General features: G+C 38.8%; 2 protein-coding genes and 1 pseudogene across 2 annotated transcripts in view; all 3 read left to right on the top strand.

The window, feature by feature from the left end:
• Positions 1–22,531, top strand: part of LOC117094361 (UDP-glucuronosyltransferase 1-6) — a 135,759-nt gene that overhangs the window by 19,899 nt on the left and 93,329 nt on the right. The gene's annotated exons all lie outside the window — the stretch shown is intronic.
• On the top strand, positions 5,817–7,239 carry LOC117094362 (UDP-glucuronosyltransferase 1-9-like). The gene is made up of 2 exons (XM_033229830.1): positions 5,817–6,876; positions 6,982–7,239. The coding sequence occupies exons 1-2, from the start codon at positions 6,022–6,024 to the stop codon at positions 7,084–7,086; spliced, it is 960 nt and encodes a 319-aa protein (XP_033085721.1). The 5' UTR covers positions 5,817–6,021; the 3' UTR covers positions 7,087–7,239.
• Positions 16,796–17,776, top strand: LOC117094364 (annotated as a pseudogene).

The following is a 22,531-nucleotide window of genomic DNA, read 5'->3' as shown; positions in this document are numbered from 1 at the left end:
TTTTTTTGCAGTTTCATGAATCATTTTTTGCCACTTCATGGACCTCTCAGTTAACAAATTTTATTTTATTTTATTTTTTTTTTTTTTTGAGACGGAGTCTTGCTCTGCCACCCAGGCTGGAGTGCAGTGGCCGGATCTCAGCTCACTGCAAGCTCCGCCTCCCGGGTTTACGCCATTCTCCTGCCTCAGCCTCCCGAGTAGCTGGGACTACAGGCGCCCGCCTCGTCGCCCGGCTAGTTTTTTGTATTTTTAAGTAGAGACAGGGTTTCACCGTATTAGCCAGGATGGTCTCGATCTCCTGACCTCGTGATCCGCCCGTCTCGGCCTCCCAAAGTGCTGGGATTACAGGCTTGAGCCACCGCGCCCGGCCCAAATTTTATAATTGTAGATCATATCTGGGTTTCATTTAAAGATACTCTTTTTGGGAAAATACCAAAAACCACAGTGAGAAATGAAACTTCCCTTTTTTGCTAATTCTATAGGAAAATGCTTTAGTAGTTTTGTGTGCATTGTTTTCATTTTTTGAAATTATTTTATGCATGTGCATATATCTAATGTATATTCTTACACTCGTTTTGTTAAAATGTAGTAGCAGGCTGGACATATTGTTTCTACTTTGCATTTTTCATTTGCCAATAAATTATAGACCTTGTTAGAGGCCAATAACAACTGATTTGACAAGTTCTTTTAGTAATTGCATAAAAGTCTTTACTTTGGATTTAATGTAGTTTTTTCAACCAATTAATATTGATATATATATATTTAGGCATTTTCCAAATTTGTCTTCGTGCACATTGGTGTGCAAACACTCTTTAATACTTTCTTTACATTACTGTATTTCCATATTCATAGCCTCTGATGAATTCTTCATCATTTGGATCCCCAGTAGCTTTACTTCTCTCATTGAACCCTGACTGCTGTAGACTGGAAGTAGTGTCTGTGGCAAAGTAATACCCTGTACACTGTTTTACTTGAAATATAGGAGGCAGAAAGAATAGGAGTGAGGGTAGAGGCTAGACCATAGCTCTACTGAAGTTTCTGCAAGAAAGGCAAGGCAGGGCAGGGGAAACAGTTTAGCACTGGTCAGTTTGAATAATTTCAGTGGGCTCTGAGCTCTAAGGGCAGGCTTTTTGCTGTCTCTAATAATTGGCTGGCCCAGGGAGGTGCACTGCATCCCTACCAGATAGGGATTTTTAAGATGCAAAACTATAATATACAGAAAATTTAAAAATACACATAATACAGGAAGTATTTTATTCTTATGGATAACTACTCAACAGTGGAATAGCTGTGATCTATGGTAGGTGTATGTTTACCTTTTTGAGAATTTGCTAAACAATATTTACGAGCGGCCAGACCAAGGTGCCCTCCCACCACCAGCATGTGAGAGGTCCAGCTCTTCACACTCTCCAACACTTGATGTCTTAGTCCGTTTGCATTGCGATAAAGGAATACCTGAGGTTGGTTAATTTATCAAGAAAACATGTTTATTTGGCTTGTGGTTCATTCAGGCAGCACAAGAAGCATGGCACCAGCTTCCGCATCAGGTAAGAGACTCAGGCTACTTCCACTCATGGCAGAAGGTGAGGGTGGAGGGTGCTGATCACATGGCGAGAGAGAAGCAAGAGAAGAAGGAAGGAGGTGCCAGGCTCTTTTTAACAATCAGTTCTTGCTGAAACTAACAGATGGAAAGTTCACTCATTACTGGGAGGGGGCACTAGGTCATTCATCAGGGATCCATCCAAACACCTCCCACTAAGCCCCACTTCCAACATTAGGGATCAAATTTCAACACTTGATTTTGGAGGGACAGATAACTCAACTGTATCATTTCGTATGGTCAGTCTTTTTCATTGCAGCTATTTTAATGGGATGTGGATTAAACCTCAGTTTGATCACCCTAATCATTAGTTATCTTGAATGTCTTTACATGTGCCTGTTTGCCATATGTGTACCTTCTTGGATTACTCTCTGTTCAAATCTTTGCTCATTAAAAAACATTTTTTAAAATTGAATTTTAAAGGTTATTTATATTCTGAATATTTATCTTTTACCAGTCTGTAGATGTCTTTTTTAAAGTAAACTTTTTATTTTACAATAAATTTAGATTTAAAGCAAGGGTGCAAAAAATTGCACTGAGAATTCCCATATATCTTTTGCCAGTTTCCCCTATCGCTAAATGTTAGGTTACTATGCACATTTTTAAAAATTATACTTTAAGTTCTAGGGTACATGTGCACAATGTGCAGGTTTGTTACATTTGTATACATGTGCTGTGTTGGTTTGCTGCACCCATTAACTCATCATTTACATTAGGTATTTCTCATAATGCTATCCCTCCGCCATCCCGCCAACTCACAACAGGCCCTCGTGTGTGATGTTCCCCTTCCTGTGTCCAAGTGTTCTTACTGTTCATTTCCCCCTGACGAGTGAGAACATGCGATGTTTGGTTTTCTGTCCTTGTGATAGCTTGCTGAGAATGATGGTTTCCAGCTGCATCCATGTCCCTACAAAGGACTCAAACTCATCCTTTTTTATGGCTGCATAGTATTCCATGGTGTATATGTGCCACATTTTCTTAACCCAGTCTATCATTGATGGACATTTGGGTTGGTTCCAAGTCTTTGCTATTGTGAATAGTGCCACAATAAACATATGTGTGCATGTGTCTTTATAGCACCATGATTTATAATCCTTTGGGTATATACCCAGTAATGGGATCACTGGGTCAAATGGTATTTGTAGTTCTAGATCCTTGAGGAATCACCACACTGTCTTCCACAATTGTTGAACTAGTTTACAATCCCACCAACATCCTCTCCAGCACCTATGCACATTTATCACAACTCATTTACCAACACTGACACATTACGATGAACCAAAGTCTATGTTTTCTTCAGATGTCATTAATTTTTACCTAATGTCCTTGTTCTTTTCTGGGATCCCATCCAGGATACCACATGACATTTATTCATCACATTTGTTTCATCTCCTCTAGCCTGTGACAGTTCAGAGTTTCCTTGGTTTTGATTACTTTGTCAGTTTTGAGCAATTCCAGTGGAGGTATTCAATAGAACGTTCCTCAGTTTGAATTTGTCTAATGTTTTGATCATGGTAACACGGGTTATAGGTTTTTAGGAGGAAGACCACAGGGTAATGTCGTTTCCCACTTTCTTGCTAATGGATACCCAACTGTTGAAGAGTCATCTTTTCCTCACAGCTTGCCTTTGCACCTTTGAAAAAACTTAGTTGCTCATACTTCTATTTCTGGGTATTCTATTCTGTTCCAATGATCTGTTAGTGAAATATTTGAGTACTATACACTTGTAATAAGTCTTGACCTTAGGTAATAATTGCTCTCCATTTTTTTTCTATTTTTTAAAAGTTATTTTTGTTATTGTAGGTCTTTTACATTTCCATATGAATTTCAGAATCAGCTTGCCAGTTTGTACAAAAAGATAGCCTGCTGGAATTTAGATTGGAGTTGTATTAAATTTATAGATCAACTAAAGAAAAATGACATTTTAACAATTTTGAGTTTTCTGATTCATGAACATATCTATTTATTCAGGTCTCTCACCAATGTTTTCTCATTTTCAGTGTACAGTCTTTCACATCTTTTGTCAGATTTATCGCCTAGTATTTTTTATTTTTGATGCTATTTAGGTGCTGTTTTCATTCCAATTTTCAACTGTTCATTGCTAGTACATTTGACCCTTGAAGAATGTGAGGATTGAGGTACCAACCCCCAAGCAGTAGAAAATTAGCATAGAAGGGGTTTTTGAGTTTCTTTTTGTTTTTTATTTTTGAGACAGAGTTACACTGTTTTGCCAAGGTTGGAATACAGTGGCGTGATCTCAGTTCAATGCAACCTCCACCTCCTGGGTTCAAGTGATTCTCCTGCCTCAGCCTCCAGAGTAGCTGGGATTAAAGGCATGCGCCACCACATGCAGCTAATTTTTTGCATTTTTAGTAGAGATAGAGTTTCACCATGTTGGCCAGGCTGATCTCCAACTCCTGGCCTCCAGTGATACAGCCACCTTGGCCTCCCAAAGTGCTGGGACTACAGGTGTGAGCCACCGCGCCTGGCACACAGAATTTTTGACTCCCTAAAAATTTAACTATTAATCTCCTGCTGTACACTAGAAGTGTTACCAATAACAGAAGCAGTCGCTTGACACATATTTGGTACGTTATATGTGTTATATACTGTATTATTATAATAAAGTCAGCTAGAGAAAAGAAAATGTTACTAAGAAAATCTTAAGGAAGAAAAAATTAAGTATTCATTAAGTGGGAGTGGATCTTGATACAGGTCTTCCTGTTGATAGTCCTCCATTGAGTAGGCTGAGAAGGAGGAAGAGGAGTGTTGGTTTTGCTGTTTCAGGGGTGGCAGGGGGGAAGAAGTGGAGGAGATGGAAGGAGGAGAGTCGGGTACACTTGGTGTAACTTTACCGAATTACATCATAATTATTATTTGACTTTTTTGCCTTTACAATTCTTTGAAAATGTTTTTATGCAGTACTAATCCTTCTTCCCCATTTGCTTTAGTTTCAGTGCCCATTCATGGAAGGGTTTGTGTTATAAAATAAGTCAAAAGTAATCTTAATAATTGGAAGCCTTTACCAGACTGTTTAATAGGAATTTGTTTTCTGGCATGGCTTCTTCTTTAGTATCTGGTACTCATTCAAAAGCACTCATCTCCATCAAGTCATCTTCTGTTGATTCCTCTGGTGTGGTGTCTATTTGTTCTTGAATTTCTCCCAGATTCATATCTTGAAAGACCATGTCCCCCACCTTTTGTTGCTGAATTAGAGATGTTGTGTTTGGAAGCAGGTAGACCACTTTGACACCTTCAGTGTTGAACTCGTGGGTTCTGGGTGGCTAGGGGCATTGTCCAAAACAAAAGAACTTTGAAAGACAATCTCTCACTGGCAAGATATTTCCTGACTTCAGGGACAAAGCAATGATAGAACCAATCCAGAAAAAGTGTTCTTGCCGAGGCCTTCTTGTACAACAAAAAAAACTGGCAGTGGGTATTAATCTTTTCCTTTCAAGGCTTGGGGGCTAGCAAGTTTATGGATGGGGGCAGTCCTATTTGTAAACCCAAACATACAAACATATAAACTATGTCAAAGGCATAGAGTGGGTACTCTGAAAGGAGGGTGAAAACACAAAGATGACATCACCTCTGACCTCAAGGAGTGCTTAGCAGACTGAGGGAGACAAGTATATATTTTCCTGAAGGAGGGCACTGGAGTAATGGCATGTTTAGAATGTGGAAGTTGGGCAGTCACTGAGAGGCAGCTCAGCAGAGTGCTCGTGCAAGGACTGGGCAGGCAACACCCCACTGCATGCAGTGTATCTTTGGAAAGCCATTAAAATAGGTGATGGTTACTTTCCATCAAGTCCCTGGTATGGTCCATGGAGGCAGGGTTGTCAGTCTTATTTCAGCATTTTAGAGACTTCTCAGCGTTTGGAAATGGAAGAAGACAAGCAGCAATGTGTATACATTGCAGAGACACAGGCCAACCCCAAGTTAGGAGGTTAGGAGATCAATGCTAAGATCAATACTTGGGGCATGAGTTGCCATCTTTTCTGGACAGAGTTTTTGGTTGCCTAAAGGTAAAATCGAAATTTTGCTTTGGGACATATTCCTAAAACTTTAGCTTTAATCAAATTTACTTTTACTTTATCTTTCTGAACCTTCAAGGTCCAAAAGCATTGGTTAATAATTCTGCTTCTAAACTCACATTGCAGCACAGGGCATGTTCTGCCCCCAAAGCAAAGAGCATAAACTACTCTTGTCTGGAAAACATACAAATAGGTATCTCAGCAACGGCTACTCATGTGTTCTTGTTCATTTGAGTAAATCATTGTCAGTGACTGATTTTTTTTTTTTTTATGAAAGGATAAATACATGCCCTTTATTGGGGTCAGGTTTTGTGTTTGTACTTCTCCTGTCTACTGTATCATAGGAGCTTAGAATCCCAGCTGCTTGCGTTCGGCTGCAGTTCTCTGATGGCTCGCACAGGGTGGACCAGTCCCCTTCCCCTATGTGTGTGCCTGCTGCTGTCCTGTGGCTTTGCCGAGGCAGGGAAGCTGCTGGTAGTGCCCATAGATGGAAGCCACTGGTTCACTATGAGGTCGGTGGTGGAGAAACTCATTCTCAGGGGGCATGAGGTGGTCGTAGTCATACCAGAGGTGAGTTGGCAACTGGGAAGATCACTGAATTGCACAGTGAAGACTTATTCAACTTCATACACTCTGGAGGTTCTGAACCAGGAGTTCAAGGCTTTTGCCCACGCTCAATGGAAAGCACAAGTACAAAGTATATTTTCTCTAATAACAAGTTCGCACAATGACATTTTTGAGTTATTTTTTTCAAATTGCAGGAGTTTGTTTAAGGACAAAAAGTTAGTAGAATACTTAAAGGAGAGTTCTTTTGATGCGGTGTTTCTGGATCCTTTTGATACCTGTGGCTTAATTGTTGCCAAATATCTCTCCCTCCCCTCTGTGGTCTTCGCCAGGGGAATATTTTGCCACTATCTTGAAGAAGGTGCGCAGTGCCCTGCTCCTCTTTCCTATGTCCCCAGAATTCTCTTAGGGTTCTCAGATGCCATGACTTTCAAGGAGAGAGTACGGAACCATGTCATGCACTTGGAGGAACATTTATTATGCCACCGTTTTTTCAAAAGTGCGGTAGAAATAGCCTCTGAAGTTCTTCAAACACCTGTCACGGTACATGATCTTCACAGACAAATATCAATTTGGCTGTTGCGAACGGACTTTGTTTTGGACTTTCCCAAACCCGTGATGCCCAACATGGTCTTCGTTGGTGGTATCAACTGCCATCAGAGAAAGCCATTGCCTGTGGTAAGTCATCTCTCCTTTAGCACGTTAAGAATATTTCAGCTTTAGAAATTAAAAAAGGATTCTTTACTGAAGTGTGATTTGACATTTTCATTTGTTTCATTTCAGATTTCTTTCCAGCTTAACAAATTATTTTGTGCCAGTGCTTGTACTTGTCAGTTATCAAATTTTATAAAACTGCCCTTCTTGAAGATATGTATTTATAATTTATAAAATTGTGTATCATATGCAGCCTACATTTTTGAGTACCATGTTTAGAAAAGTACCAACAACCGCAGTAAGAAATGGAACTTCCCTTTTTTGTTAATTCTATATGACCCCCTAGAGGAAATGCTCTTAGTTTTGTGCCCATTCTTTTCATTTTTTTTTTTTTTTTTTTTTGAGGCGGAGTCTCGCTCTGTCGCCCGGACTGGAGTGCAGTGGCCGGATCTCAGCTCACTGCAAGCTCCGCCTCCCGGTTCACGCCATTCTCCTGCCTCAGCCTCCCGAGTAGCTGGGACTACAGGCGCCCGCCACCTCGCCCGGCTAGTTTTTTTGTATTTTTAGTAGAGACGGGGTTTCACCCTGTTAGCCAGGATGGTCTCGATCTCCTGACCTCGTGATCCACCCGTCTCGGCCTCCCAAAGTGCTGGGATTACAGGCTTGAGCCACCGCGCCCGGCCTCTTTTCATTTTTTTAAAAAAGTACTTTACGTACACACTATATTTAATGTAAATTCTCACACCTATTTTGTTAAAATAAAATCTAGTATTGGGCTGGACATATTCTTCTTTTCTTTGCATTTTTCACTTGCCAAAAAATTATAGATACCTTTATAGACCAATACAGACAGCTTTGACAAGTTCTATTAATGATTGCATAAAATAATTTTCTTTGGATAGAATGTAGTTTTTAACCAATGAATATTGATATAGATTTAGGCATTTTGCATTTTTTGCCTTTAGCAATAAGGCCATGTAAACACTCTTTAATGCTTTCCTCACATGAATATATTTCCGCATTCTTGCTTTTATCTTAGTTGACTAGAGCCCTACAGTAGGGTTACAGGATTTTCCTGCATTGAGGATTGGCCTCTTTTTGCTATGATGTCTTCCTGTTCATGAATATGTATGTCTCACTATTTATTCAGATCTTGTTTTATATACATAAATAAAATTTTTCACTATACAAACATTTTATGTTTCTTATTAACATTTATTCCTCGGCATTTCATTATTTTTGAAACTATTGGGTACAGGGCAATTTTTCCATTTCTACGTTTAGCTGACTATGGGAAATTAAAGTTTTGTTTTTTGCATATGTATCTTGTGTCCAGCCACATTACTAACTTTTCTTATTATTTTGTAGTATGGATTAGATGTACAATATACAATGTCATCTGCAAAGAATTCCCTTCTCTGCTATTTATACCACTTATTTTGCTTTCCTGGAGCATATACATCCAAAACACTATTGAGTAATATTGTGAGAGTAGCCAGTTTAAATAGGGATTCAGTCACTTGTGATTGAAAAGTCCTTGACAAATACCAGAATAACATTCTTAGCAAATGTGTAGTTGCTAAATCCAGATTAAGCACCTAATGTCAAATCTCAGTATATTATTTTATTAGGGATGGAGTATACAATTCATCTATTGTTCTGGCTTCTTAAAAGGTTCAGTAGACTTGGTAACACAGTCATATTCTCTCACATATTGGCAGATGTTTGGCGAAAGAGTGGCTGTTCAGCCAACTCACGGGAAAGTGAAATAATGCTCTTTCTAGAAAGCAGGAGGACTACAGTTGCAGGCCTTTCAAAATTAAGCATGACTTTCAGATCTTCACAAGACTAGGCCAGGAGATGCAAGTGGCAGAAATCTAAGAGGTTAGACTTGTCTAAACACTTTTCTCCCCTTTACCCTCCATTAATTATAGTATGCTCCATTAATTATAGTACCAAGCACCACTTATGTGTTGCCTGAACCTCACACCCTTTGGCTGAGGGTGAGGCTCTGCCACTTCCTGAACCCACACTGAGTTCATTGTGGCTCACAGGGTCACCTAGAGGCCTTTAGAGATATAAAAAACTATATATGATTTTATATCACCTATGATAAAGAGATATCTATAAAATATTAAACATTAAACTATATATGGTTTCATTTATTTTGATTATAAATATCTTTTATGAGATATGAAATAAATGTGTTTATGTGTCTATTAAAGAATATGGATGTATGAGAGTTTTTATACTTGTGGAAGGTTATATATATATTAATATATATATTTATGACTATACATGTAAAGCCAGCAGAATTCTCACAGAGGAATTCAGAACTCAAAGAAGGCTTTCTGGCAAAGAGCCTTGGATATGGCCCAACCACAAAAGTAAATTGTCATCGAAAGAAGGATGGACACTGCATATTGCTCCTTCCTTGTTTTAGAGGCAAGGATGTGTCTGGGAAAAGCATGCAGTTGGTTACATCTTTCTGGGAAACAGGATTCAGAGTCTGTGTCTCATCTGTCTGATGAGAAGGAAGCATTACTTGATGATGGAGTATGTGTTTGTGCATGTACGTGTTTGTGTATGTGCAGGTATGTTAGTGTGCAGTGTCCCAGACCCTGCACAGGGGATTTTCTTGAAGGTCTCTTGTAACAAAATCTCCTTGAGCCCATCCAAGAGAATTACATCCAGGGATGTAATTAAATACGTTAACAAAGATGGCAGATGGCCCCATCTCCAACGTCAGGGATCAAATTTCCACGTGAGATTTGGAGGGGACAGACTTCTAGACTATATCATTCTGTATGGTCATTCTTTTACATTTCAGCATTCTAATGTGTGTTGATTAATGATGTGTAAATAATTCAGCAGAACATTGAAATAGTTTTAATGGGAAAAAGAGGAATTCACTCCTAGTCTTTTTGAATTTTTGTTGAGTTCCAACAGAATTAATCGCTGGTTTTAGGTGAAAAGAATTCAGGTTCCGTCTCTACCATCCATGGCAGGTGCAGCTCTGGGGGTGGGATATGGTTACAAATAAATAAAAGATCTGTGCTTCCCCCATTGCTCTAAGATTCTGGCTCTAGTTCAAGCTCCAAATTCAAAGTTAGCTTTTGGTGGACAAGACTAAGGCCTCCCACTAACATCATTTACATCAAGTTTTTATTTTCAAAGTTTTCAAACATACACAAAGGAGAGACTCAGTGTAATGAGCACCCACGTATCCATTCTTAGGTTAAATCATTTTCACTATTTTTCTGTGCTAATTCATGTGTCCTTTTATTCTGTCTTTTTAAAGAAAACTTTTAAAAAGCAATTTGTGTCATTTTAATAAATTCTTGGCATGTTATTCCATCACTGAATACTTCATTTAATATAACAAATAGGAAAAATTTGTTACATAGCCACAGTATCATTATCATATCTAAGACAATAAAAATTCTTTAATATTATCTCATTTACAGTCTATAATTAAATTTCCCCTGATTGTCTCACGCAACATCTTTCCATACAGACCAATGGAATAGAATGGAGAATTCAGAAATAAACCCATACATATATATCCTTGGCCAATTGACTAGGTACCAAATTTTGACAAGGGTGTCAGGATCATTCACATGGGAAAGAATAGTCTCTTCAACAGAAGACCCACCCTGGGGTCCTTAAGCTCCAGCATCAGACTCCAAAACCATTTGCAGAGATCATCCAGCAGCTCTCACCATGCCTCTGATGAATCCTTCACCATATGCATCCCCAGGGGTCCTGCAAATATTTTCTTACAGTCTGTTGAGTGACCTTTCTTACAAATACTTCATTGTAGAACAAATATAGGATTATAACAAGGTTGCAACAAATAGTTTAGAGAATTCTCATCTACCCTGTGTCCAGTTTCCCCCATTGTTAAATCTCATGTTTCCTACGGTACATCCATCACAACTCATTCACCGACATTGACACATAATGATGAACTAAAAGCTAAAGTCTGTTTCCTTCAGATTTCATTAACTTTTACTTAATTTCCCTGTTCTTTTGTGGGATCCCATTGATACCACCTGAAATGTAGTCATCATGTCTCCTTAGTCTCCTCCAGCCTGTGATGGTTTCTCAGACTCTCCTTGTTGTTAGTGACTTGGGTAGTTTTGAGCAGCCTGGTCAGGTGTCCTGTAGAATGTTCCTCTAGAATGTCAGTGTGTGTTTTGCCTGATGTTTTCATCGTGGTAAAACTGGGTTTATAGACTTGTGGTAGGAAGACACAGAGGTCTTTTCTTTTTTTTTTTTTTTTTTTTTTTTTTTTTTGTGTGTGTGTGTGTGTGTGTGTGTGTGAATATTCAACTGTAGAAAAGCGTAACCTTTACTCCACTGCGTTGCCTTTGTACCTTTGTAAAAACTTGGTTGTTCATACATCTGTGCACGGATTTCTAGACTTTGTATTCTGTTCTGTTGATCTATTTGTGAAATATATGATTACTATAGCTGTGTAATAATCTGTAAATGAGGTAATGTTACCTCTCTAATTTTTTTTTTTTTTCAAATTGCTTTTGCTATTGGAGGTCTTCTACATTACCATATGCATTTTAGAATAAGTTCATTAATTTGTACAAAAAGTCTGCTGGATTTTGATAGGGATTGTATTGTATTTATAGATCAACTGGGGAGAAACAACATCTTAGCAATTTTGAGTTTTCCAATTCATTAACATATCTATTTATTTAGGTCCTTCATCAGTGTTCTATAGTTTTTAGTGTACAGTCATTCACATCCTTTGTCAGATATATCCCTAAGTATATCATGTTTTTGATGCTATTTAAGTGGTATTTTTAATCCAATTTTCAATTGTTCATTCCTAGTACAGTTGACCCCTGAACAATGTGGGAATGAAGGGGACCAACACACGTGCAGCAGAAAATCCGCATAGAACTTTTGATTCTCCAAAAACTTAACTAGTAATGGCCAACTGTTTACCAAAAGCCTTACCAATAACATAAACAGTCCAATTAACACATATTTTGAATGTTATTAGTATTATATCCTGTGTTATGATAATACAGCCAGCTAGAAAAAAGAAAAAAGAAAATATTATTAAAAAACATATGAAAAATGTTCAGCATCACTAGTTATCAGAAAAATGAAAATCAAAACCACAATGAGATATCCTCTCACACCAGTTAGAATGGCTGTTATTAAAAAGTCAAGAAACAACAGATGGTGGTGAGGCTGCTGAGACAAGGGACCACTTGTACCCTGTTGGTGGGAATGCAAATTAGGTCATCCCCTGTGGGAAGTAGTTTGGAGATTTTGCAAAGAACTTAAAACAGAACTGTCATTCGACCCAGCAATCCCAATACTAGATATAAGCAAAAAAAAATCATTTTACCAAGAAACACATGCACTGGTATGTTCATTGCAGCTCTACTCCGAATAGGAAAGACATGAAATCAACCTAGGTGCCTGTCAGCAGTGGCTTAGATGAAGAAAATGTGGAACATATACACCATGGAATATGCAGCCATAAAAAAATAATGAAATCATGTCCTTTGTAACAACATGGATGCAGCTGGAGGTCATTCTCCTAAGGGACTATATACAGGCACAGAACACCAAATATCATGTGTTTTCACTTAGAAATGGGAGCTAAATAGTGGTACTCATGGGCATAAAGATGGCAACAATAGACACTATGGACTCCTAAAGGGGAGAGAAAGGGGTGCAACCGTCGAAAAACTATTGGGTACTATGCTCAGTACTTGGATGATGGGAGCAATCATACCCCAAACATCAGCCTCACACAATATACTCAGGTAACCTGCACATGTACTTCTGAATCTAAAATGAAAGTTGAATATGTATAAGCGGAAGCGAATCATCATAAAGGTCTCCATCCTCATTGTCTTCCATTGAGTGGGTTGTGGAGGAGGAGGAGGAGTAGATGTTGGTCTTGCTGTCTCAGGGTGGCAGAGGCAGAAGAGGCAGAGGAGGTGGAAGGGGAGTCAGGTGAGGCAGGTGCACTTGGTGTAACCTTATGGAAATACATCATAATTTCTGTCTGTATTTTTTCTCTTTGATGTATTTAAAAATGCTTTTATACAGTACTAATCCTTCTTCCCCACTTGCTTTGGTTTCAGTGCCCATATCATAGAAAGGTTCATGTTGTAATAGAAGTCAATAGCAGTCTTAAATAATTGGAAGCCTTTCTATGAGGCTTGCATTGTCTAAGGCCAATTTTTTTTCTGGCACTGCTTCTTCTACATCTTCTTCCTCATCAAGTGCTGATTGGAAAGCACTTATCTCCATCAGGTCCTCAATTAATTCCTTGAGTTTGGCATCTATTGACTGTTGAATTTCTCCAAGATTCATATTTTGAAACACCTTATCCCCCACATTTTGTTGCTGTATCCATAATCCCTTTCATGATTTCCTTGATTGACTCTGCCATAAATCCTGTGAAGTCATGTGCAACATCTGGACACAGTTTTCTCCAGAAGAAATGTATTGTTTGGGGCTTGGTGGCTTTCACAGACCTTTCTGTAACAACAATGGCATCTTCAGTGGTGTAATCCTTCTGGACTTTCATGACATTCTCTATTCAGATTCTCTTCCATAGTATTGACAATCTTTTCCATAAAAAAGTGTGTGTAATGAGTTCTAAAGTTCCTTATGACCCTTGATTGAGAGACTGAATTAGAGATATTGAGTTTGGAAGCAGGTGGACCACTTTGACACCTTCACTGTTGAAGTCGTGGGTTCTGGGTGGTTAGGGGCATTGTCCAATATCAAAAGAACTTTAAAAGAGAGTCCCTTATTGGCAATGCATTTTCTGCCTTCAGGGACAAAGCGTTGATGGAACCAATCCAGAAAATGTGTTCTTATTGTTGAGTCCTTCTTTTTGTACAACCATAAAACTGTCAGTGAGTGTTGATCTTTTCCTTTCAAGGCTCGAGGTTTGGTAGTTCTGCTAATGAGGGCAGTCCTGATTGTAAACTTGACTGCATTTACACAAAACAGTAGAGTAGCCTATCCCTTCCTGGCTTACATTCTGGTGCTTGGTTTTCTTCCTTGCTAATAAATGTCTTTTGTATCATCTTTTTGTTTGTTTGTTTTTGTTTTTTCCAGAATAGGGCACTGCCATCTGTATTTAAAACCTGTTCAGGCAGATATCCTTTCTCCTCAATGTTTTTCTTCATGGTGTCTGGGAACTCATCTGCCTCCTTTTGCTTGGCAGAGTCTGGTTTTCCTGTTATCTTCACAATTTTAAAGGCAAACCTCTTTGTAAAACTAGCAAACCATCCTTTGTTGCCATTAAATTCTCCAGTTTTAGATTCTTCACCTCTCTTTTGCTTTAACTTGTCATATAATGACTTTGATTTTTCTCAAATCACATTGGCGTCTATAAATAAGCCTTTCTTATAGCAATCCTACACCCACATGAAAGCTGCATTTTCAATATGAGACAAAAATGTATTTCACAAAAAAATGCAAGGTTTGGCTCCTGCTGGCATAGCTGCAGCAATGTCTTTATGAATCCTTTTCTCTTCTCTTCTCTCTTCTCTTCTCTCTTCTCTTCTCTTCTCTTCTCTTCTCTTGTCCTCTCCTCTCCTCTCTTTCCTTCCTTCCTTCCTGTTTCTTTCTTTCTTTCTTTCTTTCTTTCTTCTTTCTTTCTTTCTTTCTTTCTTTCTTTCTTTCTTCTTTCTTCTTTCTTTCTCTTTCTTTCTTTCTTTCTTTCTTTCTTCTTTCTTTCTTCTCTCTTTCTTTCTTTCTTTCTTCTTTCTTTCTCACTTTCTATCTATCTCTTTCTCTCTCTCTTTCTTTCTTTTGCAATGGTCCTTATCTAGCTTCATTGATTTTGAAATGGTAGGCAATCATAGCGGCAGAGCTCAATCTATGGTACCTATCAAGTAATGCAACTTTTTTTTTGGTAATGTCATGATTTTTCTTTGCTTCTTGGGAGTACTTCCAGCATCTCTAGTGGCACTTTGTAGTCCCATGATGGTATTCAAGATTTACAATATTACACTAATCATGATGAAAAATACAGTAGAACCATGAGAGATCACTTTTTACTCTGACATGCAATTTACTGGAGAGATGAAATGCTCAGAGAGTATAAGTGTTATGTCACATGCATTTAAGCCACACTTCAGCTCACTGCAATAGCAACAGGAGGTAGTGACAAAATTATTATAGTAGTGTAGTATGTACTAGAGGAAAGTGACTAAGCAAATGTCTAGTACCAGTTAGAGTGTACTGGAGGGAGCCATCTTGTACTCCTACAAGAATTATGCCCTGAGGTTGTCTGTTGAATCCCTCACTAAATGCTCCTCAGGGTGTTGCCTAACACACACCGCTGAGCTCACCCATAAAAATCTGCGTGATGGAATTCAGCCCAATGCAGCGAGAATTCCCATGGACTTCCTCTGTACAAGGCAAAGCATAGGTGCCGTGGAAGGAGGATGAAAACAGGAAGAAGATGTAATCTCATCCTTAAGGGGTGCTCGGTAGAATGGAGGAGAACAATACATAGATTCCTGAAGATGGGCACCAAAGTGATTGGGGTGGGCCCACAGCAGAGGCCTACAGCTCTGTTCAGAATGCAGAAGCAGGGTGGGCAGAGAGAGGCAGCTCATCAGAGTGCTTGGGCAAGCATAGGGCCAGCGACTCACCACTGCAGACAGTGTATCAGATCAAATTTTTGGAAGGGTCCATGGAGGCAGGGTTGTCAATCTCATTACAGCATTTCAGAGACCTCAGAAGATTTGGAAATGAAAAAAGACAAGCAGCACTTGTGATTCACCTGTGTCACAATTGTGGCTCACCTGCATCTCTGCAATGCACAGGTGAGCTGTGTATTGCAGAGACACCGGTAAGCCACAATTTCCTCCCAGTTAGGAGGTCAGTGCTAAGACCCTTGCTCTCTTTCCATCGAACATGAGATGCCAATTTCTTTCTGGGCAGAGGACAAAATAAAAATTGTCTGTAAACTGTGGCCAGGCACAGTGGCTTACACTTGTAATCCCAGCACTTTGGGAGGCCGAGGCAGGCAGATTGCGTGAGCTCAGGAGTTCAAGACCAGCCTGGGCAACATGATGAAACCCTGTCTGTACTAAAATACAAAATATTAGTTGGGCATGGCAGCGCGTGCCTGTAATCCCAGCTACTGAGGCTGAGGCAGGAGAATCGTTTGAACCCAGAAGGCGGAGGTTCCAGTGAGCCTAGATCGCACCACTGCACTCCAGCCTGGATGACAGAGTGAGACTCCATCTCAAACAAAGAAAAAAAAAATAGCAAATTTTTCTTTGTGACAAATTCCAAAATTATTAGCTTCATTTAAATTTACTTTCCTTTTTATCTTTCAATGTCATCAAGACCAAAAGCATTGCTTAATAATTTTGTTTATAGCGCCGGGCGCGGTGGCTCAAGCCTGTAATCCCAGCACTTTGGGAGGCTGAGACGGGCGGATCACGAGGTCAGGAGATCGAGACCATCCTGGCTAACACGGTGAAACCCCGTCTCTACTAAAAAATACAAAAATCTAGCCGGGCGAGGTGGCAGGCACCTGTAGTCCCAGCTACTCGGGAGGCTGAGGCAGGAGAATGGCATAAACCTGGGAGGCGGAGCTTGCAGTGAGCTGAGATCCAGCCACTGCACTCCCACCCGGGCGACAGAGCACGACTCTGTCTCAAAAAAAAAAAAAAAAAAATAATAATAATAATAATAATTTTGTTTATAAACTCATATTGCAGCACAGGGCATGATCTGTCCCCAAGGCAAAGATGATGAGTTACTCTTTTCTTGAAAACATACAAGTAGGTATCTCAGCAAAGGCTACTCATGTGTTATTGTGACTAAATCACTGGCAGTGAATGTGAATTTTTGTTTTTTTAATGGATGGATGAATACACGCCTTCTTTTGAGGGCAGGTTCTATCTGTACTTCTTTCACCTACTGTATTATAGGAACTTAGAATCCCAGCTGCTGGCTCTGGGCTGAAGTTCTCTGATGGCTTGTGCAGGGTGTACTGGCCTTCTTCCCCTATCTGTGTGTCTACTGCTGACCTGTGGCTTTGCCGAGGCAGGGAGGTTGCTGGTAGTGCCCATGGATGGGAGCCACTGGTTCACCATGCGGTCGGTGGTGGAGAAACTCATTCTCAGGGGGCATGAGGTGGTCGTAATCATGCCAGAGGTGAGTTGGCAACTGGGAAGATCACTGAATTGCACAGTGAAGACTTACTCAACCTCATACACTCTGGAGGATCAGGACCGGGAGTTCATGGTTTTTGCCGATGCTCAGTGGACAGCACCACTGCGAAGTGCATTTTCTCTCTTAACAAGTTCGTTCAGTGGTATTTTTGACTTATTTTTTTCAAATTGCAGGAGTTTAAGGACAAAAAATTAGTAGAATACTTAAAGGAGAGTTCTTTTGATGCGGTGTTTCTGGATCGTTTTAATGCCTGTGGCTTAATTGTTGCCAAATATTTCTCCCTCCCCTCTGTGGTCTTCGCCGGGGGAACATTTTGCCACTATCTTGAAGAAGGTGCGCAGTGCCCTGCTCCTCTTTCCTATGTTTCCAGAGGTCTCTTAAGGTTCTCAGATGCCATGACTTTCAAGGAGAGAGTACGGAACCATGTCATGCACTTGGAGGAACATTTGTTTTGCCCCTATTTTTTCAAAAATGCCCTAGAAATAGCCTCTGAAATTCTCCAAACACCTGTCACGGCATATGATCTCCACAGCCACACATCAATTTGGCTGTTGCGAACGGACTTTGTTTTGGACTTTCCCAAACCCGTGATGCCCAACATGGTCTTCATTGGTGATATCAACTGCCATCAGGGAAAGCCAGTGCCTGTGGTAAGTCATTGCTCCTTTAGCACATTAAGAATAATCTGGCTTTGAACATTTAAAGAAGATTTCTTACTGAACTATAATTTATCATTTACATTTGTCCCATTTGGAATTTCTTTCTGGTTTAAGGAATTCTTTTGTACCAATTCACTTAATTATTGGGTAGCAAATTGTATAAAGCAGCTCTTGTTGATATGTAAGTGTACACAATTGATATAATTGTAGATCATATCTAGGCTGCAATCTAAATGCTATTTTTGGAAACATACCAAAAACCACAGTAAGAAATGAAACTTCCTTTTTTTTCTTTTGCTAATTCTATACTACCCCCAGAGGAAAATATCCTTAGCCATTTTGTGTGAATTATTTTCAATTATTTTTGAAATTATACTATGTATATGCATATCTTTAGGGTAAATTCTCACTTCTATTTTATTAATATAAAATCTAATATCATGCTGGCTATGATTTTTTTTATGTTAGATTTTTCTCTTGTCAATAAGTTAAAGATATCTTTACAGGTCAATGCATACAGATTTGACATGTTCTTTTAATAATTGCATAATAGTCTTTACTTTGGATGCAATGTAGTTTTCCAGCCAATTAATATTGATAGAGATTTAAGTGTTTTCCACTTTTGGGATTTATGAACAATAATAAACATTCTTATATACTCTCTTTATATATATTTCCATATTTTTGCTTTTATCTCAGTAGGATATTGTCCTATGAGTATGGTTGCTTGGTTTTCATTAAATAAGATTGGCATCCTTTTGCTATTACATCTTCCTATTCAAGAATATGAATCCCTCATTATTTATTCGGATTCTGTTTTATGTCCATAAATAAAATTTTGCACTTTATAGAAGTATTTTATCTTTCTTATTAAATTTTATTCCCCTGCATTTCATTGTTTTTGAAACCATTATGTGCAAGGCAATTTTCCCATTTCTCTTTTGAATTAATTATGCATAATTAATGTACTGCTTTGAGTTTTACACATTTATCTTGTATATAGTCATATTACTACTAAGCTCTCTTATTAGTATGTAAGGTGTATTAAGTGTGCAATATCATCTGCGAATTATTCCCTCCCCTGGTATTTATACTTCTTATTTTGGTGGAGCATATAGTTCCAAAACATTATTGAATAATATTGTTGGTCTAGCCAGTTTAAATTAGGATTCGGTCACTTGCAGTTGAAAAAGTCTTGACAAATGCAAGAGTAAGATTCTTGGCAAATGCATAGTTGCCAAATCCAGGTAAAACATCTGGTGTCTCATCTAAGTATATTATTTTATTAGGGATAGAGTATACATTTTTATCTGTTGTTCTGGCTTCTTACAAGGTTCAGTAGACTTGGTAACACAGTCATATTCTCTCGCATATTGGCAGATGTTTGGTGAAAGAGTGACTGTTCAACCAACTCATGGGAAAATGCAACCATGCTCTTTCTAAAAAGCAGGGAGACTACAGCTGTAGGCCTTTCAAATGAAACATGACTTTCAGCTCTTGGCAAGACCAGGCAAGGAGATGCAAGTTGTAGGATGTTAAGAGATAGACTTATCAAAGTGTCTCTCCCCATTTACCCTCCAATTACAGTACCAGCCACCACTCAGGTATTGACTGCAGCCTCATGGCCTCTAGCCAAGCGTGTGTGTGGCCTGCCACTTTCTGAACCTATGCTGAATTTGTTGTGGCTCAAAGGGTCACCCAAAAGGCTTTAGAGATATAGAAATCTATATATGATTCTATACCATCTATAATGGTATATGATAGAGAGATCTATACAATATGAAACAGTGAACCATATATAGTTTTACATATTTTGGTTATTTGTATATCTTCAGTGGTGTATAAAATATATGCATTTATATACCTTTACAGAATATATATATGAGATAGGATTTATAGATGTGGAAAGTTATATATTAATGTATATATTTATAAATCTAAAATAAATATAATTATCAAAGAAGAATTCAGATCATAAAGAGTGCCCTTTGGCAAAGAACCTTGGATATGGCTCAACCACAGAAGTAAATTGTCATAGAAAGATTTATGGACACTGCATAGTGATCCTTTCTTGTTTCGTATGGGCAGAGTGTGTCTTGGAAAAGTATACAGTTTTTTGTACCTTGTTGGCCAACAGGATTCATAGTCTGCATTTCATCTGTCTGATGAAAAGAAAGCATTGCTTGATGATAGTGTGTGTGTATGTGATGTTTGTTCACAAATGTGTCTGTACGTGCATGTGTGTTTGTGTGCAACGTCTTAAGCTCTATACAGGAGATTTTTTTTCTGAAAGGTTACCTACAACAAAATCTTACTGAGTCTATCCAGGGGAATTACACCCAGGGATGTAATTAAATACTTTAACAAAGATGGTAGATCATCATTCAGGAGAACATTAAAACAGTTTTGTTTTGTATTTTTAGTACAGACAGTGTTTCACCATATTGGCCAGGCTGGTCTCTGACTCCTGACCTCAAGTGATCTGCCTGCCTCGGCCTTTCAAAGTGTTGAGATTACAGGCATGAGCCACCACACCCGGACTTAAAATGGTTTTAATGAGAAAAAAAGAAAATCACTTCCACTTTTCTTGACTTTTTGGTGAATTACAGCAGAATTGATGGTTGAATCCAGTTATAAAGAATTTGGGCTCAGTCAACACCATCTAGGGCCAGTGCAGCTCTGGAGAACTGGGGCTGGGATGTGGTTATAGCAAGAAAAGATCTGTGCTTTCCCCATTGTTCTCGCATTCTGTTTTTGATCTAAATTCAAATTTACCTGTTAGTGGGCAAGCCCAAGGCCTCTCTCCAAGATTATTTATTTCAACTTTTTATTATCAAAGTTTTCAAACATATACCGAGGAGAGGCTATAGCATAATGTGTACCCATGTAGCCATTCTTAGGTTAAATGATTTTCAATATCTTTCTGTACTGCTTCATCTTTCTTCGTTTTTTCTTTCATTTTAAAGAAAAATTTTGACTTTTTTTTTAAAAGAAAATCTTGGCATGTTGTCTCATCATGAAATACTTCACTAAATATAAAAAGTAAGGAAAATTTGTTTCATAGCCACAATTCCTAAGACAATCAATAATTCTTTAATATTATCTCATTTTCAATCCATAATTAAATTTATCCTGATTGTCTCAAAAAATCTTTTACATGTAGATCAATGGAATAGAATTTACAATCCAGAAATAATCCCATACATTCTTTGCCTTGATTTTTACCACGGTGCCAAGACCATTGAAATGGCAAAGAATAGTGTCTTCAACAGAGGGCTCTGAGACAACTGCATATCCAAGTGCAAGAGAATGAAGTTGCACCCTTACCTTGTATCATTTACAACAATTAACTTGAAATGGATCAAAGACCTAAATAGAAAATCTAAAACTGTAAAACTCCTAGAAGAAAAGAAGAAAACATTAGGGAAAATATTCATGACCTTGGATTTGGAAATGGTTTCTGAGATGTTTTTTTCTTGTACCAAAAGTATAAGAAATTAAAACAAGAAAAAGAAGAGATAAATCTTTATCATAATGTTTTTATACAAAAACTTTTATATATCGGAGGACACTATCAAGAGAATGAAAAGACAACTCACATGGGCACCCTTATTAAGGTGTGCAGATAGAAACGCATATGCTTGACATGAGGCTCTCCCATGCCACATCCTATGTTTTCCTTTCCTATGAAACTTTCTGAACAGGTGAGCGCAGGTGGAGCTTCTACCTGCGTTAGAACCTAAGCTTTCTGTGGCTTCCTGAAATCTCTGGTGTCAGAAGTCAAGTGTGGATTACTGCTGCTTTCCTTGACTGTCTCTCTCTCTCCTTCAATCTATGTTGATAATGTGATATCAAACATGATACACTACCTCTTTTGACCCACTCAAGATATTCTGGTGGTGCCCTCTGGCCTGCACCCTCCCACTGGCTATGAAGGTCACCCATGATCTCGCCTTCCCTAGCCTCACTGGCTTTATTTTATGCAACACTCCAACTCTCCTCTTTCCACCTCCCCTGTTACTTTTCCCTTCCTATTTTATTCCTCTTTTCTGTCTCCTTCCCCACCTATGTCTTTCCTTTCTGTCACTTTTTCTGCGTGATTCCTGCCCCAGAGGGGTCAATAAGATGGGGCATCCCATGGGCTGACTCATGCAGGGAAGCTGTCAGTAATTAATTAGCAAGGCAGGGAAGTTGTACCCCAAATCTTGGTTTCGACGCTAGAGGACTTTAGGAGGTTGTCAATGTAGTGTTTGAGCACGTGGACCCTGAAGTCATCCAAGCCTGATTTCATAAGTACTTCAGCTGTGACACTTGCGTAAGCGTGGGTAAAAACTCAGTGTTATCTAGATTAACTATGATAATGCATACAGATGCCTGGCATGTGGCAGTGAATCAACAATACCCGTAACTGTGTGGGTGATACCCGTTTTCCAGCACAATTATTTCCAGCCTCCACAAGATTAATGATCTTAACCAGGCATTCAGACTCTCTTCAAAACAACATGGTGAGATATCAATATTGTCTTCTTGATGCAAGTTTCCCTTGAATGCTTTAAACTTCAGATGCTGGACTGTCTCCTTAGGGAGAATTTGCAAATTAAATATAATAAAAGCTAACATATATTGGAGACTCTCCAGGTACCAGGTGCTACCCTGAGTACTTACATGGAAGCTGGCATTATTGGCAGACCTGTTTTGCAGATGATGAAACTGAGGCACAAGGGGGTTGAGTGACTTTCCCAAGGTTATTGCTCAAGTACGTAGGGGAGCCAGGATTCAAATCCATACATTCTTTGTAAAGAAAAAAAAAAAAAAAAGTAAAA

This window comes from Trachypithecus francoisi, unplaced genomic scaffold (assembly GCF_009764315.1).
Source record: "Trachypithecus francoisi isolate TF-2019V2 unplaced genomic scaffold, Tfra_2.0 Lachesis_group13, whole genome shotgun sequence".
In the NCBI taxonomy this organism is placed as follows: Eukaryota; Metazoa; Chordata; class Mammalia; order Primates; family Cercopithecidae; genus Trachypithecus; species Trachypithecus francoisi.
Note: the sequence above shows the minus strand (reverse complement) of the source record. Positions and strands in the feature narration are given on the sequence as shown.

Bases quoted from the DNA above. Each gene is read 5' to 3' on its own strand.
- LOC117094362 (XM_033229830.1), top strand. From the start codon at position 6,022: ATGGCTCGCACAGGGTGGACCAGTCCCCTTCCCCTATGTGTGTGCCTG. The intron at 6,877-6,981 runs GTAAGTCATCTC...GTTTCATTTCAG, and splicing joins AGAGAAAGCCATTGCCTGTG to ATTTCTTTCCAGCTTAACAA.